The following is a 23,191-nucleotide window of genomic DNA, read 5'->3' as shown; positions in this document are numbered from 1 at the left end:
TGCAGCCTATTCCTCCAGGTCCTTACGCTACTCCACAGAACTATGGACCCCCATTCACACCAGCTCCCCCAGGGGGCATGACTCTGGCCGGGGCCAACTACAGCCAGATGCCTCCGGGCTCTTTCATATCAGGTGAGTGCTGCGTTCCCTTCATACAAAGGGCTTCTCCGAAAATCATGATGAAAGATACACTAATGGTTTCAGCTTTAGGCCTAGTTTAATTAGCCAGGGCTGGAGCTCAGTGAAGAATGTGAAGGCTACAGCCAAAACACTGACCTGCAGCTTTGGTTCTCCATAAAACTATGGGAATTCATTACTAAAGGAAAGTTACAGCCTGTTTTTAAGGGTACATCCTGTTTCTAAATTTCCTTAAGTGATGAAACCATTGATTAGTAAACTTGAATCATGAAAGCTTTGGGAAAGAGCTTTGCATGTCATGAATTTAATTTAATTTTATTATTTTTATTTTGGCTGATTATAAGAAGTTGTTAGAAACTGTGTGAAGTGCAAAGACATGCAAGTTGGTGCATGGAGGTGAGGCTCAGGTAAAAAAAAAACCTTCCCTTTCAAGATCCCTCGTGGAGTGTTGTGATGAATTTGTTAAGTGGTGTTTTACCGATGTACAGTAAGAAAATGTGGATTGGTTTGTGGAAAGTTGAAGGAAGATTTAACACATTTGAGGGAATCTAATTTAGTGCAGTATTTTCGCTGTGGTTTTGCTTTTGGAACTGTGGAGTGTTGTGTATGTCTGGCTTCCCATGGGTGAATTTGTTGGGTGAAATTTGTTGGATATACACAGAAACAAGTCAAATCTATTGGACTGCAAACAACAGTTAATCTTGTTTACTCCTTGGCATATTTCTTATTGCTTTCAGGCTTTAGTAATTGATGAAAATGGCACAAGCCTTTTACAACAAGGACACCACCACCACTCTTGTTGAATGCCCTACTTGATCATGATCTTCAGAGTGTGGGAGGGAGGGAGGGCGGGAGGGAGGGAAAGCATGAGTTGCAACCCAGGTCCATGGGGTGAGTCTCCTCAAGAAAAGAGCAGAAATGATATGTCAGTGGTTCATTTAATGGCAAAAATAAACTAAATGCATATACTTCACTATAATGAGATGATGTCTGTCACCCCAGACACTTTAATAATGTAAGGCTGTGTTTAGTAATTCTGCAAAACTGTCCCCAGAAAATCAGAATAAAGCAACAAGCTAACATACCAAGCTTAAATAGCAATAATATTTAAAATATTTTAAAACTGACAAAGGTCCAGTAACAGATTTATGTCATATTAAATTTGCTGATTTTATATACATATAAAACCATGATCGCTATGTGTTTTTATGAATATTCCCCACTGAGCAATACTCAGTAAACTCAGGATTTTTACATCACATGTCCCATCATGTCTGTATATACTTCCTATCCCAAATGTTACTTTTGTTTTCACATTCTGGGAATTCACAATTATGGAAAACCTCAGTCGGATGGTAGAGTCTATATGATGGGGAGCCCTCAAGACAGATTCACAGGCTTTTTTACATGGTTTTTGAAAGGAAAATATTTCCTTTTGAATTATGGACAATCAGAGATGCTTGCCTTTTTAGTTATAAAAAATGTATACTTCGAAACCAATCCAATCTGACATTAGTAGAATGGGAATATATATTTAGTTTTAAGTTTTGAGGTGTAGTGCTCATGTCCTGTATACCAACATTTTAGCAGTCTGGAAAGGTGTTATTGGAAAACAATGAAAAATATATTGTCAATCAGTGAAAATCATTAAGTTAAGAAATACTATTCTTTTCTCTTTATGACACCATAAGTAAGTTATAAGAATAACTTCATAAAATGTGAGTCCCATGCATTTGTTTATGTTTTAGATTTAGTTTAGTAGCAAATTTTGTATTTTAGATAAACTAGAATTATATTATTGCATTTGTTGCAAGCTTCACTTGTTTTTCAATATACGTTTTTAGTACCATTAACCATTTAAAAGGAGCTAAATGTGTAACATTTACGTGCAGAGTTGAGGCCTAAAATATTTCAAGCTGATTATCAGTACCTGTAAGGGAAATAGATTGGGGAATATTAAAACTGTCATTGGAATCCCTAGTTGTTAAACACACAACCAGTGAGGCCGGTGGTAGGTCTGGTTTGTGTATAGTTGCACATGTAGTGATTAATGTATTTGCACAGGTGCTAATTTTCTAACATCTGCTCCTTAAAATAGTATGCATTTGTTATGTCATCTCTTCATGAACATATTTTGTCCAAGACATTGTCATTTTGCATAAATGCATTTTAGGATTCTTTTCAGCCCTGAAAGACCATGGAAAGTCCTTGAAGTAGTTACATGTGCAAAAGTGGGAACCCTCTAACCAATAGTAGAATCTTCTGCTATTTGTCATGCATCGTGATTACATAAACCAAATATTTGAACTATGCATTATTCTGCAGAACGTAAATCTGGTTTGTTTTAACTAAAGCAGTTGCATTTTTATTTGAAAGGACTCTGAGGCACTTTCCAAAAAATTATGTGTGTCTTTTCCTTTGGTACAAAAATCGATTCCAGCTCTGCCAATAAATTGTGCTTATTTCTTTTAAAGTTATTTCAGAACCGCACAAACATGCATGGCTCCCACAAAACAAATGTGACAGTCTGTGCTCATATTTTTGTTTGTTTGATCAAAATCCCAGACTGGTCACCCTGCATACACTTGACTGCATTGCACCCTGTTGACAGAGCATTTCTTTACCCGTCCTTCAGCCAAGGCATCTGTGGGGGATATTGTAGCCCCATTTTTTTTTTTCTTCTTCTTTTTTTTTCCGGTGCGACTGGGCTTTTTCTGAAAATGTCATTATGCTGCTCTGCTGCCCTGGCTGTGCCAGGAATCGCTCAGCCCAGGGAGCATTTTTCCTCCTCTGGCCAGAGATATTTTTAAGAGAGCAGGGGAAAAAAAAAGGAAAAAGAACCGCAGGAGAAAATCATTCCTTAACAGTGTGGGCACAAAGGCAGATGGCGCTGGGGCCGCATGCACTGACCCCTGACTGGGCTAAAAACACAGCACACACCAGGCCCATTGGCCAGTCCGCTCTCCAGCCGAGACGACTGCGGCTTAAACTTAGCCAAGGACAGAGACTGAAAACAGCACGAAAAACTAAACAAACACCAAAAGACAAGAAGAGAGACAGTGGGGGGGGGGGGGAAAGAGTGAGAAATGCAAAGTGCAAGAGTTGAAGAGAAAGAGACGAGAAGAGAGACGGAGAGAGTGAGATATGGAGTGGAATGGAAGGGAACAGAATGTGAGAGCTCCTTAACCTGCTTCTTGTTAGTGGATTTTCAGAGCCTGTTTCACCTCAGTCAGCGCTTCTTAAGGTTGTTGAAGACATAACAGAACAAATAGCTTTTTTTCTTTCCTAAGTCACAGAGACGAAAGTTCGGATCTTTTTAGGAGTCAAATAATTTTAAACGTTTGTCTTTTTAATTAAATGGATGCTGTCTTTCTTTTTCGAAGTGTCAACATTTATGCTAAAAAAAACCCAAAACAACCCAAAACACCCGTTTTCATTTTTGAAACTGAATAAAGCACTCAAATCTCTTTGCACATTTCTTTGTCTCAAACTACGGACATCATCCGCCTGGGAATGCTGTGTTCATGGACTGATATGAAAAATGGGAAGTAAAGTTTTGTGGACATGAGGATCCCATGGCTCTCGTACTTTTCAGTCTTTTTGTTTTGTTTTGTTTTGTTTTGTTTTTTCCTGAATGGCCTCAAGCCCTCCTCTTTCCTTGAGTCTGCTGGTGTGTCTGTGAATATTTTGAGGACTGATACTGTTCCACTCGCGCTGGTCTTACTGCTGCTGCTGCTAGCCCACTCGCTGCCCCGCTCGTGTCTACAGTCTGCCACCTTTCTGCCCCCACAGAAGCCTCGCCCTGTCTGAAGACCAAGGAGCACGACGTACTGCAGCGCCAGCGTGTGGTGGACCTGTGGAAGGATGGCAAGTCGGAAGGGTCAATCGGTCAGGAGCTGCGCATGCCAAAATCCACCGTGCACAGCATCATTGTCAAATACCGCCTCAGCAACACGGTGGAGAACCTCCCTCGCAACGGACGGCCCAAAAAGCCCTGACTGATGGGAGCTGTGGACAGAACTGGAGGGGGTTGTGGGAGAGAATGAGTGGTAATCAGTACAGAGAAACTAAAAAGAGGAGAAATTAGACAGATAAAACCGAGGGCAGAGAGAGAAATATCCAGAGGCGCACAAAGTCCGCTCGCGGCGAAAACTAGAAAACTGAGAAATGGAGAAGAAGAGAGTGAGATGTGGGAGAGAGGGGTACAAAAGAGGGGCCGTCAGAAAGCAGCTCAGCGGACAGAAAGGACGGGAGGGGAACGGGGAGCCGCTTAAAGTCCACAGGACCTCCCTGGCTGCCAGCCTGAGGGTGATAGAGTCATCAAAGCGGTCATTTGAACAGGCAGCAAGGTGGCGAGACAGACAGATGGAGCAAGTGAGATGAGTGAGCGAATCAAAGGAGCCGAGCGTGAGTGACAGAAAGAGAAACTCGCCCAACTGTTCCAGAGAAACGCGAGAGCTGTGTGGATGGTGCCAGAGACACAGACACCCCTCCCTCCCTCCCTCCCGCTCTTTAGCCCCCCCTGCTTCTTTCATCTCTCCCCCCCGAGAGAAGCCCCAGCGGATTCATCTTTCACTTGGCAAGGGAAATGAGTGAACATGTCTAAGTACCCAGGACCTTTACTCCCTAATTCCTGTGGAAATCTCTCTCTCTCTCTCTCTCTGTCTCACTCTCTCACTCATTGGACCACCCCCTCCCACACACACACACACACACTCCTCATTTACTCACACACAGTGGGAGGACTACAGCCCTTCATAGTGTCAAAACCAAGAAATTCCAAAGACGGACTGCAAGTTTGTTTCCTCAACATTTTCCCATCCCAATCAGAGGAATCCACACATTTGAGGTTGAGATGGACAGTCTTGGATTTTTTGTTCTTGTACATTTTTACCAAAGGCAAAGTTTTGGTTTTTCTTCTGCATCTTGTGGATGCAAACCAATCTGAATATTTAAGACTGTATGCTATCTAACTTGAGCTCACTGATCATGAGAATGACCAGAAAAAGAAGCTTGTCAGAAAGATATTTAAGGGGGTTTGCCAGCTGGAATTACTGACATGGGAAAAAGGGAACATAAATCACTTCTTTGTCTCCAGAATCTACCGTGTACCCTGCTCAATCTACCGTGTACCCTTGCCCAGATTCCACTGTTGGTAAACTTGATATTGGTTTTGTGCCCAGAGATTGGTCTGATGCCCTAGAATGTGCAATTGGTTTGGTGCTCTTAACTTTAACAGTTGCAGTCAGAGTTTCACTACAACAAGCAGACACTAGATCAGTTCAAAGGGGCAACACATAAATTCCTGTTTATAATCGGAGCCAGATAAACTTCCCCGTGGGAACGTTATACAGTGTGGAACTGTTGTGAGAGAGCTCATGGTGCTCCCACAGGTGCACAAACACACAATATGCGTGCCTGTGGCCACATGCAAGCCCATGTGTGTGTGCACACCATGTGCTTGCTTGCATGCATTAATAGGTACATACTGTACACCTTGGTACTAAGGTATGCATAAGAAGAATAAATGGAGGTTTTTGGCTGTTTATTTGTGCACATAGGTGTGTGTGGGTGTGTTTGGGAGTACACTGTGAAATGAAGATTAGCCACAGTTGCCCTCAGTGTGGGGTTATTCTAATTGCCTCTAGGTGAGTGATTAATTGAGTAAGCATAGTGGTTGTTTAAACAGGCTGGGGTCATGGAGGCAGTCTGCCAACTGAGTGTTTTTCTGAGTTACTGAACGAAGAGGGGAAAGTGGTTACGCAGGAGAAAACTTGTGTAGTGAGGCAGTGAATTAGAGTATTCCGTGGGGGGGGGGGGGGGCGGTCCTTTAGATGTGAATGCGAAATATGACCTATTTTCTTTGGTTCTTAAGTGCAACATGACTTTTATGGTCACAAAAAGTCACAGGATGGATTGCTAGTGCAGGTCTTCCCTGTAAAGTGCCCTGGTTGGATCCGGCCTCCTCCTTATCAGAAAAGATGGCTTCGTTTATTTTTGTTCAGTTCATTCTTCATGTTTATAAAAATAATCTGAATCAGTCTGAAATTTAGCTATAGACTTTCCCTTTCTTGTGTCTCTTAGCTAAGTAAATATTAGCTTTTGATTATTTAATATGCTTCATTTGTGTCACTCTCTAGTTATAGTCTTTTAATACAGTGTAAAAACTATGCTGTTATTATATTTAGCTAATATTATTATTATATATCTAATTATAAAGCTAATCAGTTAAACAGATCTTGCTGTCTCTTATTGTTAAGCCTCTTTTGCCTTGTGTTGATGAGACTATAAAAACGCATGAACTAGAAATTAGCTTTGAAAGACTGTCTACTATATTGAAATGACATCATATGTAGACAGTCTTAATGAAAAATCCTTGTTGAGCGCATCTTTGGGTCTGATTTGCTCAAGCATTTAACAGCATGATTATACAGAGTAAAAGAGTCAAATTTTTTATTTTCCACATAGTCCAATCTTTGATCATCTATCTGAAATTGTTAAAACATTAATATGCATGAAAGCCTTTAACAAATCTGCTTTTGTCAACATTAACAACAATAAGCATCTGTTCATTCAATAAGGATCTGTTCATTCAATAGGGATCTCTTCATTCAATAGGGATCTGTTCTTTCAGTTCTGGGCCATGTGTAGTTAGATGAATTTGTATATGAAGGGATTTTTTGTGGGTCATTCTTGCAAACCAAAGGTTTTAACTGCTATGACTCCCTTTTAACCAATGTTAATAGAATAGAATAGAATAGAATAGAATAGAAGAGTACCAAGACATGAAAAAGAAATTTGATCTTTTTCACACAAGTATCAGTCATAACCACTTAATGTTCACCGTAGGTTCTTGTCCAAGTATGAACTTTTCTATATTTCTTTTCTTTAACTATAATACCAGTTAGCATGTGCTGACAGGCTACAGCAGAACAGGATTCAGACATTGGAATTAGGTGCCACAATGACGTTAGACACGCTTTGTGTTTATCCTGAAGAAACCTTTTGTGCATGTGTGCGTGCGTGTGTGTGTGTGCATGTGTGTGTGCGTGTGCGTCCGTGTGTACGTGTGTGTGTAGGGGCGAACATATTCTGTATAAGCAATCCACTGATAGTACCATAGTACCTATATAAAACTCTAATTTTTATATTGTTTTGATGATCTGTGATATTCTGAATGACACTTCATATTAAAATATGATCAACAATATACTGTGTTATTCTTAACCTGATGAATGTACACATAGTTTGGGATGTGGAGAGATCAAATCCGCATTTAAGCAAAAGGACAGACGCAAGAGGAAAGGATTGGTCAAAAGAATAAAGGAATAAAGTGATGGCTAAAGGAAAGATGCGAGGAGGAATAGAGAAACTGAGGAAAAGGCGAAAAAAGAGTGAAGTAGGGGAAAAGGAAAGCTGAATGAGCGAGGACAGGAAGAGGCAGAGCACTGAGGGAAAAGGTGAATAAATATGGCTGAAAAGAAAACGTTTTTAATCTGAATTCAGATCTTGGAGGAAAGCGCATGGGTGGGATATACACAAGCACGTTGGAGTCGTACAACTTAAACCGTTCTTAATGGTAAATGTTACTCCGTCTGTGTGTGTGTCTGTGTGTATCTTTCAGTGCTGAACGGACCTCCCATGTCAGTTAAGAAAGAGAGGGAGGCGGAGCTCATGATGGGAAGGAGAGAACAACGAACCGGAGAAGTGATCTGCATCGACGACTGAGGCCAGCCGTGCTCCCCAGAACTACATGCATGCACGCACACACACACACACGCACGCACACACACACACGGTTCACCTACAGCAATGGGAATGTGCAGTGTTTAACACAGGGAGATAATTGGCAAAATATTATGATTAATTAGAATAAAAACTTCCCCTGAATGCACATCACTTCATATAATGACTCCATGTAGGCATATAATGACTCCATGACTGGCTGGTTACTATAACGACAGCTCTTTGACGACGCCCAGTGTCACAGTTTAAGTAAACAAAACAAGACACTTTTCCCTCACACGCATAACCACTCTCCAATACACTTCTTGTTCTAAACACACTTTCTCACTGTCTGCCAACATCAGGATCTGCCTCAGACCAACCACTACTCTGGAGTACTCTAAGCAATGCACGCACATGCTCTTCACACAACAGCCACACATGCATGAACACACACACACACACACACACACGACCACAGAGCCTCACTAGTGCCCTGTCAGCCACCTACTCAGAGATGCAGCTGCATGTGTGTGTTTGCCAGCCTCCACCCCCCCCCCACCCCCCATTTCAGCAGCATGCTCGTAACACCCAGTGCTTCAGTAGAAGGGAATCTCCATGCATCGAGCCATGCCCACCATTCCATAGTGCAGGTTCAGCAAAACATTCTCTGGGCTTTCATCACACTTTGGTTTTGCATTGAAAACACGAGAAAAAACAACAACAAAAAAAAAAACTAATTTAAATGGCAGAACCTTTCCGTTTGCAGTGCTAGTAACCATGGACCGTGCTTTGTTAACTAGCTTAATGGAGCATGCGGCCAGAGAATAGCACTGTTCAGTACAGTTATGGTTATGATGGAGAAGACTGCTGATTGATAAAAAGAAAAATGAATTGTATAAAACACAGTTTTAGGTTTTCGTAATATCCCACATAATAATTCGGTTTCGGTTCGGCAGCCTGATGAGATTAACAAAGGAGGCAATTTAAAACCAAGGTCAGTGAATTAAGTATCGATTGTGCTATCTTCGTTGGCTAGAAAGGTGTTTTTTAACATTTAGCTTCATCTTGGGAAAACAGACAGTAATAGCTATTTATATTATTGGCACATAAAATTGTGACATTCAGTTTATGGGTTCAGCGGTTCAACCCAAAAAAAGGTCACAATGGTTCAAACCTCAAAAGGTCGTTTAGTGAAAGATCTGAAACTTTATTTTTTATCTCTGCCAAGATGGTTACTATATCAAGTTCAGCAGTGCTTTACTTGCAGCAGTTTCTCCCCTCCCTCCGCAACCTTGCCTGCCTTATCTCCCATCACTGTACTCTCCTCTTTGAGACATAGATCAGCCACTTCCTTCTGAGTCAGCACTCCTTTTCTTTGTTTTTCATATTTCTACTTCTCCTTTTTACAAAGTCTCTGAATTGTTTGCGTATTTAAACTCAGTTCATTGTGTTTTCTGTGTTTTTAATCCTCGTTATAGCAACTATAATTATTGTTGACGTTGCTGTTGATGTCGTCCTTGATGTTGCGATTGCAAAGCTTCTACCAAATGAAAAATAAGGAAAAAAAAGAAAAGATAATTCTTTGTATGTTTGGTTTATGATGTTTCTCTATGTAAGGCATATTGTAACAATAGCCAACGAAGAGGTTGAACGAACTTCGGAACAATTAACATCCTTCTAGCTTGCGATCTACAGTACATTTGGGGCTTGCAAATAAATAACATATACACAGTGGATCAGTCATGTAACCCTGAAATGCATTGACAATATAAAAAATCCATCTATTATATCTAAAATCAGAAAGAAAAATTCCTTTGTCATCTCTGGCAAGTTTCAGAGGTGACACCTTTGGCTCCTGAAATGCACAGTATTATTACATAAGCGCCTTAATTAACGGTTAAACAACTGTAAAGAGTCGAACAGAGTATGTAAACTCTGTGCCTGCTTGCTCTTATACTGTTCTTAGCTAGGCCTCAACTCAAACAGATAATGAGTTGAAAAGTTAATTTATTTGCCTCACTCCCTGGCATACCTCCCGTGTGAAGACTGAGAAAAATGATACATTTCCGTGCTTGACAGTCATTGGGAGAGTTAGTGTTGAATCAAGCACTTTTTATTCAGTCTATATTTCTATTTTCCCTTTTTTTTTTTTAATGGTTTTGTTTTTTCATTTATTGTTAAGTGTCACTGTGTAAGTTGTGGTTCCAAACCAGTTCCAAATCAGTGGCTATGTTGTGATTTGACTCCAGGTGGATGAACGGAATATGTTAATAATACATCTTTCTTTTCATTTTGTTTGTAATAAAGATTCAAATGAAAACATTATGTGAAATTGTGTAACACTTAGTTGCTTTAGCAGTCCAGAGGTTTAGCATAATAATGCAACACTATTATGTAAGACAGAATGTGCTTCACTGTCTGTCTCGTTCTGTCATCACTATTCCCAGCCTTTTGAGATTAGAAGTGAGAACCGATGAATCATATTCAGTAATGACAGTGGTGCTGCATAGGTCAAACATGGTATGGCTGTTAGTTACCAATACGCAACATATCTTAAAATGTCATTAAGTAGAAATATTTTGGGGACATTTTAACTGGAACTGTTCTTCACAACCTTATTTGCTGGATATTTAGTGAGGAAAATATCAAGTTATTATCTAAAGTTGTGGCAGTTACGTATATAACCTTTATCTCTCAATCAGTTTTAATCAATCAGTTTTTAAGACTGGTTTTAAAACCGTTTACAATATAATGGTGAACCAAACATTATTAGGTCAAATAAATAAAAAAAAAAACACACTATTAGATATATTGCTTCACTGGCAAACTGAAGAGCCATGAAATTGAAACTGCTTTTGCAGTCACCCTGAATACACATTTACACTCACACACACAGCCATTCCACACTTCACCTCAACCTCAACGACGAGTTTATCTTGGATCCATTTCTAAAAAGCCGAAACTCCCGCAGCAAGCCAAATGTGGAAGAAGCAACCCTAAAAGGTAAAGGGGGAAAAAAAACGAAAAATGTTGAGAGAGTGAGAGAGTAGAAAAAGAGGGAAGGACTGGAAAGGGGGACAAATAAGCACGTTTTTCCTTAAAGGTTTTCGGCTATTTGGTGGAGATAATGATACAGGAAGTGAGAGCTGGAGGCATGGGGAAATGGAGATGGGTTACAGGGGAAACAAGGGGTGCTGAGGGGAGCAGGATATACAGAAGGGAAACAGGCATGATTAGGAAATCCAATTGGAACAAAGTGCATTTACAATGGTAAGTTTTCCATTTCAGATTTAATTAACAGCAATGGCAATATTTATGGAAGCCTTAAGGCCAGGAGATGTTGACATACTTTGGTCACAATGAAACACTAGCTGTTTCATGCATCACTTGTTAGTGAGATTACATGTAATAAAAATGGTATAAAAATCTGCAACTTTACCCTTAAAAACATTTATGAAAATTGTGCATTGTATAAAAAAACAAAGGTATATTGTGACATCCTTAGAAGATTCCCCACTGCTTCAACCCAAACTATACTGTGTTTTCACAATGTGAAATCAAAGACTTACAGTACAGTATATCCCACCTTTACAGCAAAATACCAGACTTAAGATGGTCAGTGTCTGTGAAATACTCAGTATAACATGCCAAGTACTGTTTCATACATGATTATTTGATCAGAATAGTCCTCACTACAAATCCAAACGTTCTTTTTGCCAAGCTGAACTAATCCAAGGTCAGACATGTCTTTTTCAGGGCAACTGTTTGGTCCATCCAAGCATTCAGTGGTCAAAAATCCCACAAACTGTTTTTATGGTCATGCTGTGATCCTTCTGGTCAGTCCCATGTTCTTGGAGCATTGTCCATTTCATTTTACAATTAAATGCTATATAAAACAGTGGGTTTTTTTTTTTTTTTGCATTTACCAAAATTTATGCATCCAAACCAAAAAAAGGTCCAAAAAAAGGTCCACTGTAAAAACAGTCTTTAACATCCAGATCGATTCTTTATTTTGGGTACCAATGTATGTACAATCCTCATTTAAACCACTGACAGGTGCTTTTAGAAATATCCCTTTCTCAGTCCAGGCCTTCCCCCATGACTGAGTGGAAAAATAGCCGAGGCATGAAGTTTAAAGTTACAGATGCAGGTTCAACAAAAACAAAAAAAAACAGTAATGGTCCTTGGAGCCAGTAATGTGACTGCTGTAGAAAAAAAACCTATAGTAGTCTGACAGGCCATCTGGATTGTCTAGTTTACCTTAAAGAGACCAAAGTAGTGTTTGCCCGAGACCTGCAAACTGAAGTTCTTCCCAGTCACAGCCTTTAGCTCGGCCCCCTTGTCTAGCAGCAGCAGGCCAGAAACTTGGCAGGGCTTCAGGAAGTGGAACTGGTGCGAGCCAGCGGCTGGCGTCGTGCCATAGCCCTCCGTACACTGCAGTAAGGGGCCTTTTGGCACAGACACTTCCAGCTTCACGTACTGAGTCTTGTTCTCATTGAAGTGTACCTGAAGGGGGTGGGTGATGGGATGTAATTAAATGTGAACAGAGGCATGATGTAATCAAAAGGACAAAAATCCTTGTAGACAGTGATGCTCTCAAAAAAAGTAATGTAAACCTGGGAAGCTGAAGTCACTTAAAGCTTGAGTAGGTTCTCTTATGCATACATAAAAGAAAGAAATATCTAGTTTCATTCGACTTACTTGACAGTAAAGGAAGTAGACCCCCCTCCGCATGACTTTGAAAGTGCCTGTCTCTGAGTTATAATGTACAGCTTGGGTCATATTCAGGTGCTGTTCCGTCCAACCTTTAATGATTCCCTCATCCCCCACTGTAACACACCCACACACACATTATTACTGAAGTGTCCACCCGACCCAGTGCTACTGTAAGTGATCTTTTTTATGTCATAACTCACCTTTTTGGAGGGAATCTTTGGTTACTGTTAGAAACAAGAGGCAGACTTAAGTAATAAAGTACAAAGAACAAACTAGTATGATCTAATCTTATGTATAAAAAACATTACTTTATTAAACTTACTTTCAAAGTGAGAGGCCACCTTCTTTGTATTTCCAGATTTTCCTTTTCCCCCTCCCACTTGCACAAGGAAGGAAAAAGCAGAATAAAAATAATGATTTGGGAATTCATTCCACCAGAGATAAGGTGTTCATGCAGGTCCTCTGCAACTTATAGCAACTTATAACAGCTGTGCGGATGGAAGAATCACAGATTAATCAAGAATCATTTATCGACCAGCTGAGACGCTGATTGTCTGTCCAGATGGTCAAATTCTTCCTTTCCTCTGTCCTGTACCTTTCAGCCATTGTTTTCATCAAGCACACAGCCACGCACAGTATTTTCTATTTTCACCCTGCCAGATGGTTTCAGTCAAAAAAGATTGTGGGGACATGAAAAAAATGGAGAGAGAAACTGCTAGAAGAGGGGGCCTTTGGCTCTTTTGTGACCCTGAAGGAGCTGTAAAGATTCTGCCTGTGAAACGAGAGAGAGCAAGGGCCATGGCTACTATTCAACTAACTGCAATAAATTAAACAATCCACCTTGAAAAATGAGCGAAGAGAGATTTGTCTCGGCAGTCTCCAGAGGTTGTTTTTCTTTAGTGCTGGGGCTTATGAGAACTGCCAGAACTCCCAAAACTTTGTCAAAATGTGTCTCGAAAGATCCGATACAACATGAACCACAAACCAAAGACATCAAAGAGAGCACCAAGAAATGGTTCGCTTGTATGTTATCACTGGCATGCTGATTAAACTCACAGCCTCCAGCTGTCCCAGTGGGCTGCTTTTCAAGCAGGAGAAAAGTGATGCTTCATAGAATGACTGCAGATAAGATGGCTGTCAGGAGTAAGCTGAAGCTATTCTGCTGTTTAATTAAGTCTCTGCTAGTCCATCTGTTAGAAACTGTTTATTCAGTCAGGCATTTGGTCAATAATCAGTATGTCATTGGTTTACCACTGTAACCATACCTTGTATGTTCTGGAGATGGGTATCCAAGCCAAATAAGTTATTGCATTGATTACAACAGCTATCACAGAGCATTCATATCTGCACAAAACAGCAAACTAAAACTACTTAGGCTTCTGCAAAGGCTGCACTTGATTTAGCATGTCTGTAAAATACCTGCCCAGGCATTTGATTTAGCATGTCTGTAAAATCACCAAGCCTGGGCACTTAATTTAGCACGTCTGTAAAATCACCAAGCCCGGGCACTTAATTTAGCACGTCTGTAAAATCACCAAGCCCGGGCACTTAATTTAGCACGTCTGTATAATCACCAAGCCCGGGCACTTAATTTAGCACGTCTGTATAATCACCAAGCCTGGGCATTTGGTTTTGCTGGATGCATGTCCATCCAGCTCAGGCCTTTAATTACTCCTGTCACTCAGCCTGCTACCAACTGCTTCCTTTTGCAGCTTTTAGAAACATGTGCCCATTGGTTTACAAATGCTGCCAAGGCCCCTTCATATCTATAAATATCTTGTGCAAAAGGCTAAAGATGATCACATTTCAGTTGCCGAAACAGTGATCAATGGCTTTTTCACCTTTTTTGAGGGTAGTCATTGTACTTATTTGTTTTATGTCATTTAAAGTCAGCTTGATACTATTATGCAGCATATGCAAACACATTTTAAGTAAAAAATGTACACGTTTACTGTCATGCACTCATTTGTTTAATGGCATTCATCTAATCTGACAGTACCATCTCTCCTCACTCGCTGTCCAGTAAGCAGTTCTCTCTTCTCCAGGAAAAGCTGGACAATAGCCTTACGCTGCATATTCACCTGCGAGAGAGAGAGAGAGAGAGAGAGAGAGAGAGAGAGAGAGAGAGAGAGAGAGAGAGAGAGAGAGAGAGAGAGAGAGAGAGAGATGCTATGTTGGTTAGGGAAGGACTGGAAGAGTGTGTTAATATTAATTGATGTCTCCTGTGGCTAGCCATGAAACAGGCAGGGCCTGTGAAATAATCAAACCCACAGACTTTTCTAAACTAGACACAAACAAAGCCTCCCAGAGTTTGGCATGCTTCTGTTTATAGGTCACCCACAAGACTAGATGCCATTTTTATTTTTTTTTCAGGATGCCACACATTCTTTAAATGTTTTAGATCCCTTGCCGAGAACAGAGAAGTGTAGAGAGGGAAAAAAAAGAAAAAATATGACCTGTAGGGGAGCTTCGTCAGCAATTTGAAAAGTCTTTTGGCAAAGAGACTACACGCGTGAAGACGTGTAGGAAAAATGCAACGGACCTCTGCAATATATGACAATCATGGATTATTTAACTTTTCAAAATACTGTATAAAACAAATTAAACATGTCAGTAAAGCTAAATACATTTGACAGTAGCACATGGTCTAAATCACTACACAGCACAAAATTCAGTCATGTGTCTCTTGTCTGCTCGCTGATTCAGCATGTGCATGCGCGCAAACGTGAGCGTTCAAGATGCGCATCTTCTACTTTATACTGTGTAGCATTTTACTGCACTTTATCCGCGCACCACAACAGAAACTCAGACACAGCGGCACAGCTGAGCTGGAAGGCAAAGTAGTAGGTTTTAAATGGTAGTCTACGGATCACAAATCACTCAACCATAATTACAGAAACGCTTATACGAGACGCGATGTTTAAAGGCAATGTCCATCGGTTACAATGTATGCGTGCGCCAAGTAGTCTAGGATTTCCAGTAAATTGCGCTGAACATGGACCACAATTGGCAACAGCCATCAGGCTTGGCAGAAACGCGGAGGCTAAATGAGCCATAATTCGCAGCGCCTCGTGCGCAAAGTCTGCTAGAGCAATAAAATTGTCCCACGGACCCCCGCGCCGCCACAAATGTTTGTTTGTATAATGAAGATTGTGGCATGTGCTTTCTCGAAATGTCCCTCACCGACCCATAAGAAGATTAAATGGATCGCAATGGTGGGAAACGCGAGCCATAAATACACAACAATGCCATTCGAAAATGTCGCCACGTGAGCTACAGAATTACAAAGTAGACAACTGGAAAGCTCGTAATAAATTAGAACTTCATTGAAAGCGTATGAAGCGTCGGACATGGTACAAGTTTTACCTGATCCAAGCGGTCACGCAGAGTTTTGATAGACTTCGACAGGTCTCTAGTTTGTCGCCATGTACACAACGTAAACACTGCACTGCACACGGCAAGCGACAACGCGACTACGGCCATGACCGACCAGACGACCCGGAGTGTGCGAACCCGTCTTCTGTGCAGAATTCGATGCATGGTCATGCAGTCTGCTCATTTACCATTCCAGAACTTCCGAATCAATCATTCTGTACGTTTTCCACGTGCTCATTTTTTTTTTGTTATTTGTTTCAGGTCCCCAAGTGCACCCGCTTCACCAACTTAAGCTCAATTGCAGATGTTGGAGTGCGTCTGCAACAACGCTGTCCACAGAACGGTTAGTGCAGCCGCTGCAACCTAAACTGCGAGATTGACATCAGTTATGAGCATGAGCGACGAATTGGCTGCCGAAAATGCAAATGGAAAATGCGGGTTTTTTTTGCAGAAACTACAGCTGGCAAAAAAAAAAAAAAAACATTTTCGTCGTATGACTTGACAGATGTGCACTGAGCTAGGATGTGAATTCTCGTCGTATCCGACGACGTGATTCGTTGGCACACTTCCTCGTGCTCTCTGACAGATCGAACGTAGTGTAGTCGGTGAAAGGTCATATTTCAAAGTGCATGTCGTTGTCCAACTCAGAAATGCAACACAGAGAAGTTAGTCCAGCCTTGGATACGCACCACTGCGCACAATGGAAAACGAACTCTTTCCATATCAGATGATGCCGAGTATCCTTTTTTTCCTTTGAGATATAAGTTTGGTTTATTGGGCTCACAGTCAACAAGTGCAATTTCACATTACTCATCGTTTATTTCACTACGTTTTTAAACATGTGTTCTACTGGGAAACTGGGATTTGCAATCTGTTAAAACGTGATAAACTAATGAACCATACAACCCATTTATCACTGTCGCTGTAAATTGGCGGATTACACTTTTGTTCTGATGCACTTTCATAAAAATGTGTTCACAGCACAAATTTCTCTACATAGGCTATTATATGCCTCCAAAACTACATGTGATCAGAACGGCCTTTTACCTTATACAAATATAGTTAGAAAGCACAACTAATAAATACTGTACCTTTGCTATACCTAGCTGGTTTCATTTGGCTTTATTTTTCACTGCTGAGTTATACTTCGGCATACTTTAAGAGCACATTCTCGAATTTACCACTAGGTGGCACTACTTCTTAAATTATGACTGCCGCCTTTACATGTCCTCCAATGCGCTGTTGCGTGTACAACACACCATCTTTGCAGCATCGGCTAGCATTAGAATAGCTTCTGAGTTCAATGATCCTTGCGTGCTGTGTTACGATTCATTCCCCCAAAAAGGAGAGCTTCGCCCACTGAGACTCTAAACTAAAGACGGTCATCTTGTAACAAAACGATGCTGCAGCACATAAATAGATCTTCAAAGCAGTGCTAGTTTATTAACAGACAATTGTAGATGTGGTCATCTACAGAAAAACATACACCATGCAGCAGATTCTAGCAATATGCTGAAAAACCTAGGCTCTTTTCCCACCAAACTACCTGGCAAAGCCCCCGAAGCTCACCAGTGCCGTCTTACTAAACAGGCTTCACAATCCCAGAAGAACATTTTCTGAACGGAAAAAAAAAAATAGTTCACTAGAACGAAGTGCAGTCTAGTTCCCATCTAGACGCACTGGGAAACAATACAATTAAATAAATACATCTATCAAATTTAGCAGATGCATTTTAAAGCTCCAGTGCATTTTCATACTAGTATATTTTCAAGGTTGTCTATAACTCGTCTCTGACACCAGCACCAAGCTTTATATAATGCCTGTTGACAGTATAACAGTCTGATGATGAATGGCTACATAATATAGCACACATTGTTTTTTGTAATCTTTTTAATTTTCATAAAAACAATTCCAGGTAAACACTTATTTACCTGATAATTTAACTGATGCAGAATGTGCAGGTGAAACAAGGTGAAAATGCAAGGTGCTTTTTACATACCTTTCTAAATGTATTTTTCCATAAATGTGTTTTGCTTGGGATTTTGACAGACTAAGCTGGTAAACATTACAATTCCAAAATTTTAAAAAGCTAAAGAAACAAAACAACAACAAAGTAACAAATTAACTACAGTTAGTAATTTATCTCTAGGCTGACCAACAGTTGGTTTGGACCACTGAACAAACCGTCAAGACTTACCAACAACGCAACCACAAATATGAACATTCTCTAAACATTTAAACAATGTGAACAGGGAAACTCTGGTAGCCTACTTTTCACATTGTCAACACTGACAATAACAATATACAATATAATAAAACGAACATATCTTTGGTTATCAACATCTGATAACAGATACTTCATAATTAACATGGTGAGTGTAATCTGGATCAAAGCTGCACACATGCGGTAGGAAAAGTGAGGTTTTTAATAGAAGATGGGTGTATTAGCCACAAATTGATGTTCAACAGAAATACTAACCTGAACCATAGCCTGAGCCTAGTCTACACCACCTCTAATCTACATCACCACTAGCCTACACCACCACTTCTAACCTACCCCACCTCTAATCTACATCACCACTAGCCTACACCACCACTTCTAACCTACCCCACCTCTAATCTACATCACCACTAGCCTACACCACCACTTCTAACCTACCCCACCTCTAATCTACATCACCACTAGCCTACACCACCACTTCTAACCTACCCCACCTCTAATCTACATCACCACTAGCCTACACCACCACTTCTAACCTACCCCACCTCTAATCTACATCACCACTAGCCTACACCACCACTAGCCTAATTTACACCACTTCTAACTTACCCCACCTCTAATCTACATCACCACTAGCCTACACCACCACTTCTAACCTACCCCACCTCTAATCTACATCACCACTAGCTATTGTAGTGTCCGTTGCCGGCCAGAGGAGGATGGACCCCCCTTTGAGTCTTGGTTCCTCTCAAGGTTTCTTCCTCATCTCTAGGGAGTATTTACTCACCACTGTTGTCCTTGGCTTGCTCACTGGGGCCTTGGACTCGGAGATGTGCTTTGTCACAACAGCTGTTGTAAAAAGCGCGATATAAATAAATTTGACTATCTTAAACTACAACGCTTAAGCCTACACCACCACTAACCTACACTGCCACTAACCTACATCACCAATAGCCTACACCAGCGTGAGCCTACACCACCCCTAGCCTGAACTGCTGATACCAAGCAAGTAGGCTACATGGATTCATGCTTTCTAGGTCAAGTTCTGACCTTACCATCTGGTAGACCTGACACTGAGCTAACAAGTAGACTTGATGGTCCGACATGGTCATTTGATAACAAGATATTTTAAATTATGTCATCTAGCCCAGAGTAACAGTTTGCTGAGCAAATTGTAATGTTTTTATTTTTTCTAAGTTAAAATAACTGTCATGCCATATATAATATGAGGGATCACCTAACGGTACAGATAATTATTACATTTACATTTATGGCATTTAGCAGACACACTCTCGATAAGAGCGTCTGCTAAATGCCGTAAATGTAAATGTAAATGTAATTATATATTATATAGCCTATCATATTAATAGGTTAGTTATAGGTATAACATAATATGCATAACGTTATAGCACTGTCCTTAATTTAATCCCAAATCAGTTACAAAAACATTTAACTACATAAAAACATAAAGTTAAATTCATGCTGTTTATATAAATGATGATAGTATAATGATAATGGTATGAAAGAATGGGAAGATAGGAAATGACTAAAGTGTAAACAAACAATAGGTAAGTCTACATAATTTTCTTTTCCATGTTTAAAAATTGAAGCAGTAAAAGAGGTTTGAAGAATTTAATGGACATCATGGTAAAACAAAGGAACAGAGAAGTAGTGCAAAACATAAAGCTTACACATATTCAGCAGTGTGGTTTATTACTTTATGTGAAGTAGCCTGGGTCACATTTCTATAGTATAAGCCTTGCTAAAACTTTGATCCAGGGAACATCTCTACCATTATTAATATAGTAAAATTGACTTCTGTATTTACTGTGTAAACAACAGAAATTTCATAATTTTCAAAGTTACATACATAGGGCAGTGACAAAGGCAGGTTTCAGATTGGTGACAGAAAGTTTTATTGTTGATTCTACATGTTCTTTTCCCATGTTGAACTGTAAACATTTATCTTATGTATTCAAAACATTTATCTTATGTATTCAAAATAAAGCTGTGAGGCAACAATTGTACCTTAAAATTCAGAGGTCTCTCTGTGATAGGTGTTGGAGGGCCTCACCCTCACAGGTCATGCAGTGGTAGCCCAGGTCATAGGTCACATCCCAGCAGCTTTGATTCAGGTAGAAGTCAAGAGATGGTCTGTTACAATCTAGTACAGCAAAATTCAGTTGTGTACAACCAGTAGCTAGGCCCATCTGCTTTCAATGATGACCAAAAATGAACAACACCAAATATATATATAAATGAGTGTATATACAACAATCAGTGATAGCATTAAAACCACCTGCCTAATATTGTGTATAGCCACATTGTGCCACAAAACATCTGTGACCAAACGCAAACTGAAGACACATCTATTTGCAGAATATTTAAAGGACAACTGACACTGCTCCCATATTGACTGACTAATTTAATACTTATTGTAGGGTATTGTTTATGTTGTTTAACAAACTCTAGCACTTATTGTTTATAGCACTTATCATTGTTTAAGATAGACCTTATGTATTTTGCACTTCTAGGTATCAGCATTCATCCCTGTATTCTACAGTATTCTAGTTCATTGGTATGTTTGATTCTAACCTACTGTACAATACTAGGATATATTCTATGAGTAAATGATAAAGCACTTTTATAAGTTGCTCTGGATAAGAGCGTCTGCTAAATGCCATAAATGTAAATGTAAATGTAAATGTGACCTGTTTATGCATGGACTCCACAGGACATCTCACAATGTCCTGTGGTATCTAGCAGTAAGACATTAGTAGCAGTATGCTACTAATTAGTATAGTATGCTATACCAATAAGATGTCCCAAACAGGACTCCTAACACTACATTCACCTACCTCTGTAAAATTATTGAATTTGTAAGTTACTCTGGATAAGAGTGTATGTAAAATGCAAAGGTAGAGCTTCCATGGATTGGATGTGTTTTTCCAGCACATCCCACAGATGCTTGATGGGATTCAGATGTGGGGGATTTGGAGGCCAAATCAACACCTTGAACTCTTTGTCATGTTCCTCAAACCGTTCCTGAACAATTTTTGCAGTGTAACAGGGTGCATTATCCTGCTGAAAGAAATCACTGCCATTAGGGAATATCGTTGACATGAAGGGGATTACTTGGTCTGCAACAATAGTCAGGTAGGTAATATGTGTAAAAATAACATCCACATGAATGCCAGGACCCCAGCATTCCCAGTTGTCCAGAGCATCACACTGCCTCTTAAGGCTTGCCCCATAGTGCATCCCTGTCCCATTGCTTCCCCATGTAAGCTACGCACAGGCACCCTGTAAAAGGCTTTGATGTAAAAGAAACTTGATTCATCAGACCAGGCCACCTTCTTCCATTGATCCATGATCCAATTCTGATGCTTACATACCCACTGTGGGCAAGTTCAGTGGTAGACAGGGTCAGCATGGGCAGTCTGACCAATCTGTGGCTACGCTGTCATATGTAACAAGCTGTGATGCTGTGTGCATTCTGACACCTATATTTCATAACCAGCATGGACCTTTTTTATCAATGTGTGCTTCAGTGGCTCTTCTGTGGGATCTGACCACATGAGATAGCCTTCCTGTGCTCTTCTGGAACCTCAGCGAATATTGATGGGTTTTTACAGAACCCATCCTGTTCTAGGTCTACAGCAAAGATGACAGACAATTTAATTTACATGTATGGCACTGTCACAAATGACCAATGGCACTTTCAATGACGTCTATATTAGCAATGTACTATGACATTGAACCGTTTAATGTGGCATAAGCTTTCTGTGCAATTTTGACCTGGTGTTCAACTTTTTAGTACTCTACCAGTTCCTACGGGAGCTATGACGGAATAAGGCAATTGCTTATTGCTTATACAGCTTTATGTGCCAACAGGCAAACCAATTCATCCCTTGCCTCTGATATTGAAGATTTTATTTCCTGTGGGTTTGTAGTCTGGGTACTGTTAGATCATGGATATAAGGTTTGCACTATAGCCACTGTTGTCAGTCAAATACCGTCTTGGAGGTGAACGAAACGGAAAATGTGTAGGAGTTCGGACATAACAGGTTTCATATAGAAACAACATCGCATTAATCCTCACGTCACATCATAACAATAGACAAAACAGTATTTTTTACACAGTAACTAGTTACAACGATCTAACACACTGACGCAAATGACAGGTCGACACTGAAACATTTTTGCATCCTGAAACTGGCACGTTTAAACCTTGTGCCACACGCGATCAGCTCATCAATGCCATGGGTGATGTATCCTTGCAGTTCTCAACCATAACGGCACGAATTTTAAGTAGTCTAAGTAGTTTTTTCCATTTTAAGTAGTCTAAGATAGGGAAATTTAAAGAGTCTGTCAACGTTCACTATGAATGCGAAACGAGCAGAGGTTAAAATAGGGTTTTACATCAGAAAGCAAAACGTTCATGTCTGGACAGCGCCATCTATTAGGACTCGGACACCTTACATAGGCTGCACTCTGAGACCATGTCATGGTTTGTTGCAGCTGCTGCTGTAAGTCATATGTATACATATATGTATTTTGATATTGATATAGCTACCAACATCTAACACGTATGATACCTTACAGCGAAACAGTGATATTACTCATTAATACATTAACTTATAAATAAAAGTTCGATGCTGAATCACATTTTTGCCTCCTGAAAATTAAGCACGAGAGTTCAAGATCTCACTATCATTCGTGATATATCCTTGCAATCCCCAGTTGTAGCGAATAAAATCTTGAGGATCATTTTAGGTAGTTTAATTACAAGAGCAAGAAATGTACAGTCCTTGAGCATGGTTAGTCCCTATGGGAAATTGTTAAAATGGGCTTTTAAAGCATAGGCGTTTAAGAGTCACGGCTTAAGAGCGCCATCTATATGTAGCAAATCTGACCACGCTTGTGGTTTCTGTATAGAGACAGAAATAAGAAATGCCTACAAATCCTGCCTTTCAAGACAAGAAAATAATAAAGAATTAAAACATCCATCAG

The 23,191-nt window shown here is 40.2% G+C and overlaps 2 protein-coding genes across 5 annotated transcripts in view; one reads left to right on the top strand and one right to left on the bottom strand.

Moving 5' to 3' along the window:
• Positions 1-10,191, top strand: part of chd3 (chromodomain helicase DNA binding protein 3) — a 34,505-nt gene extending 24,314 nt beyond the window's left edge. The window contains exons 39-40 of one of the 3 annotated variants that reach the window (XM_035520086.1): positions 6-132; positions 7,763-10,191. In XM_035520086.1, coding sequence (XP_035375979.1) covers positions 6-132; positions 7,763-7,866 — 231 coding nt within the window. In that variant the 3' untranslated portion in view covers positions 7,867-10,191. Of the gene's footprint in view, positions 1-5; positions 133-3,930; positions 4,638-7,762 lie in introns of those variants that run through there. The other 2 variants (XM_035520087.1, XM_035520085.1) reach the window with 2 other exon arrangements.
• Positions 10,192-11,341: 1,150 nt separating this feature from the next.
• On the bottom strand, positions 11,342-16,981 carry tnfsf12 (TNF superfamily member 12). 2 transcript variants are annotated; one of them, XM_027013962.2, is made up of 6 exons: positions 15,949-16,981; positions 14,582-14,663; positions 12,905-12,958; positions 12,783-12,806; positions 12,568-12,695; positions 11,342-12,372 (listed from the first exon to the last, which is right to left on the bottom strand). In XM_027013962.2, the coding sequence occupies exons 1-6, from the start codon at positions 16,126-16,128 to the stop codon at positions 12,118-12,120; spliced, it is 723 nt and encodes a 240-aa protein (XP_026869763.1). In that variant the 5' UTR covers positions 16,129-16,981; the 3' UTR covers positions 11,342-12,117. The 2 variants fall into 2 exon arrangements, with proteins under 2 accessions (XP_026869763.1, XP_026869762.1); XM_027013961.2 differs by having other exon boundaries at positions 12,905-12,961; positions 15,949-16,980.
• Positions 16,982-23,191: the final 6,210 nt, after the last annotated feature.

The sequence above is a fragment of the Electrophorus electricus genome, chromosome 19 (genome assembly GCF_013358815.1).
Source record: "Electrophorus electricus isolate fEleEle1 chromosome 19, fEleEle1.pri, whole genome shotgun sequence".
NCBI lineage: Eukaryota > Metazoa > Chordata > Actinopteri > Gymnotiformes > Gymnotidae > Electrophorus > Electrophorus electricus.
Note: the sequence above shows the minus strand (reverse complement) of the source record. Positions and strands in the feature narration are given on the sequence as shown.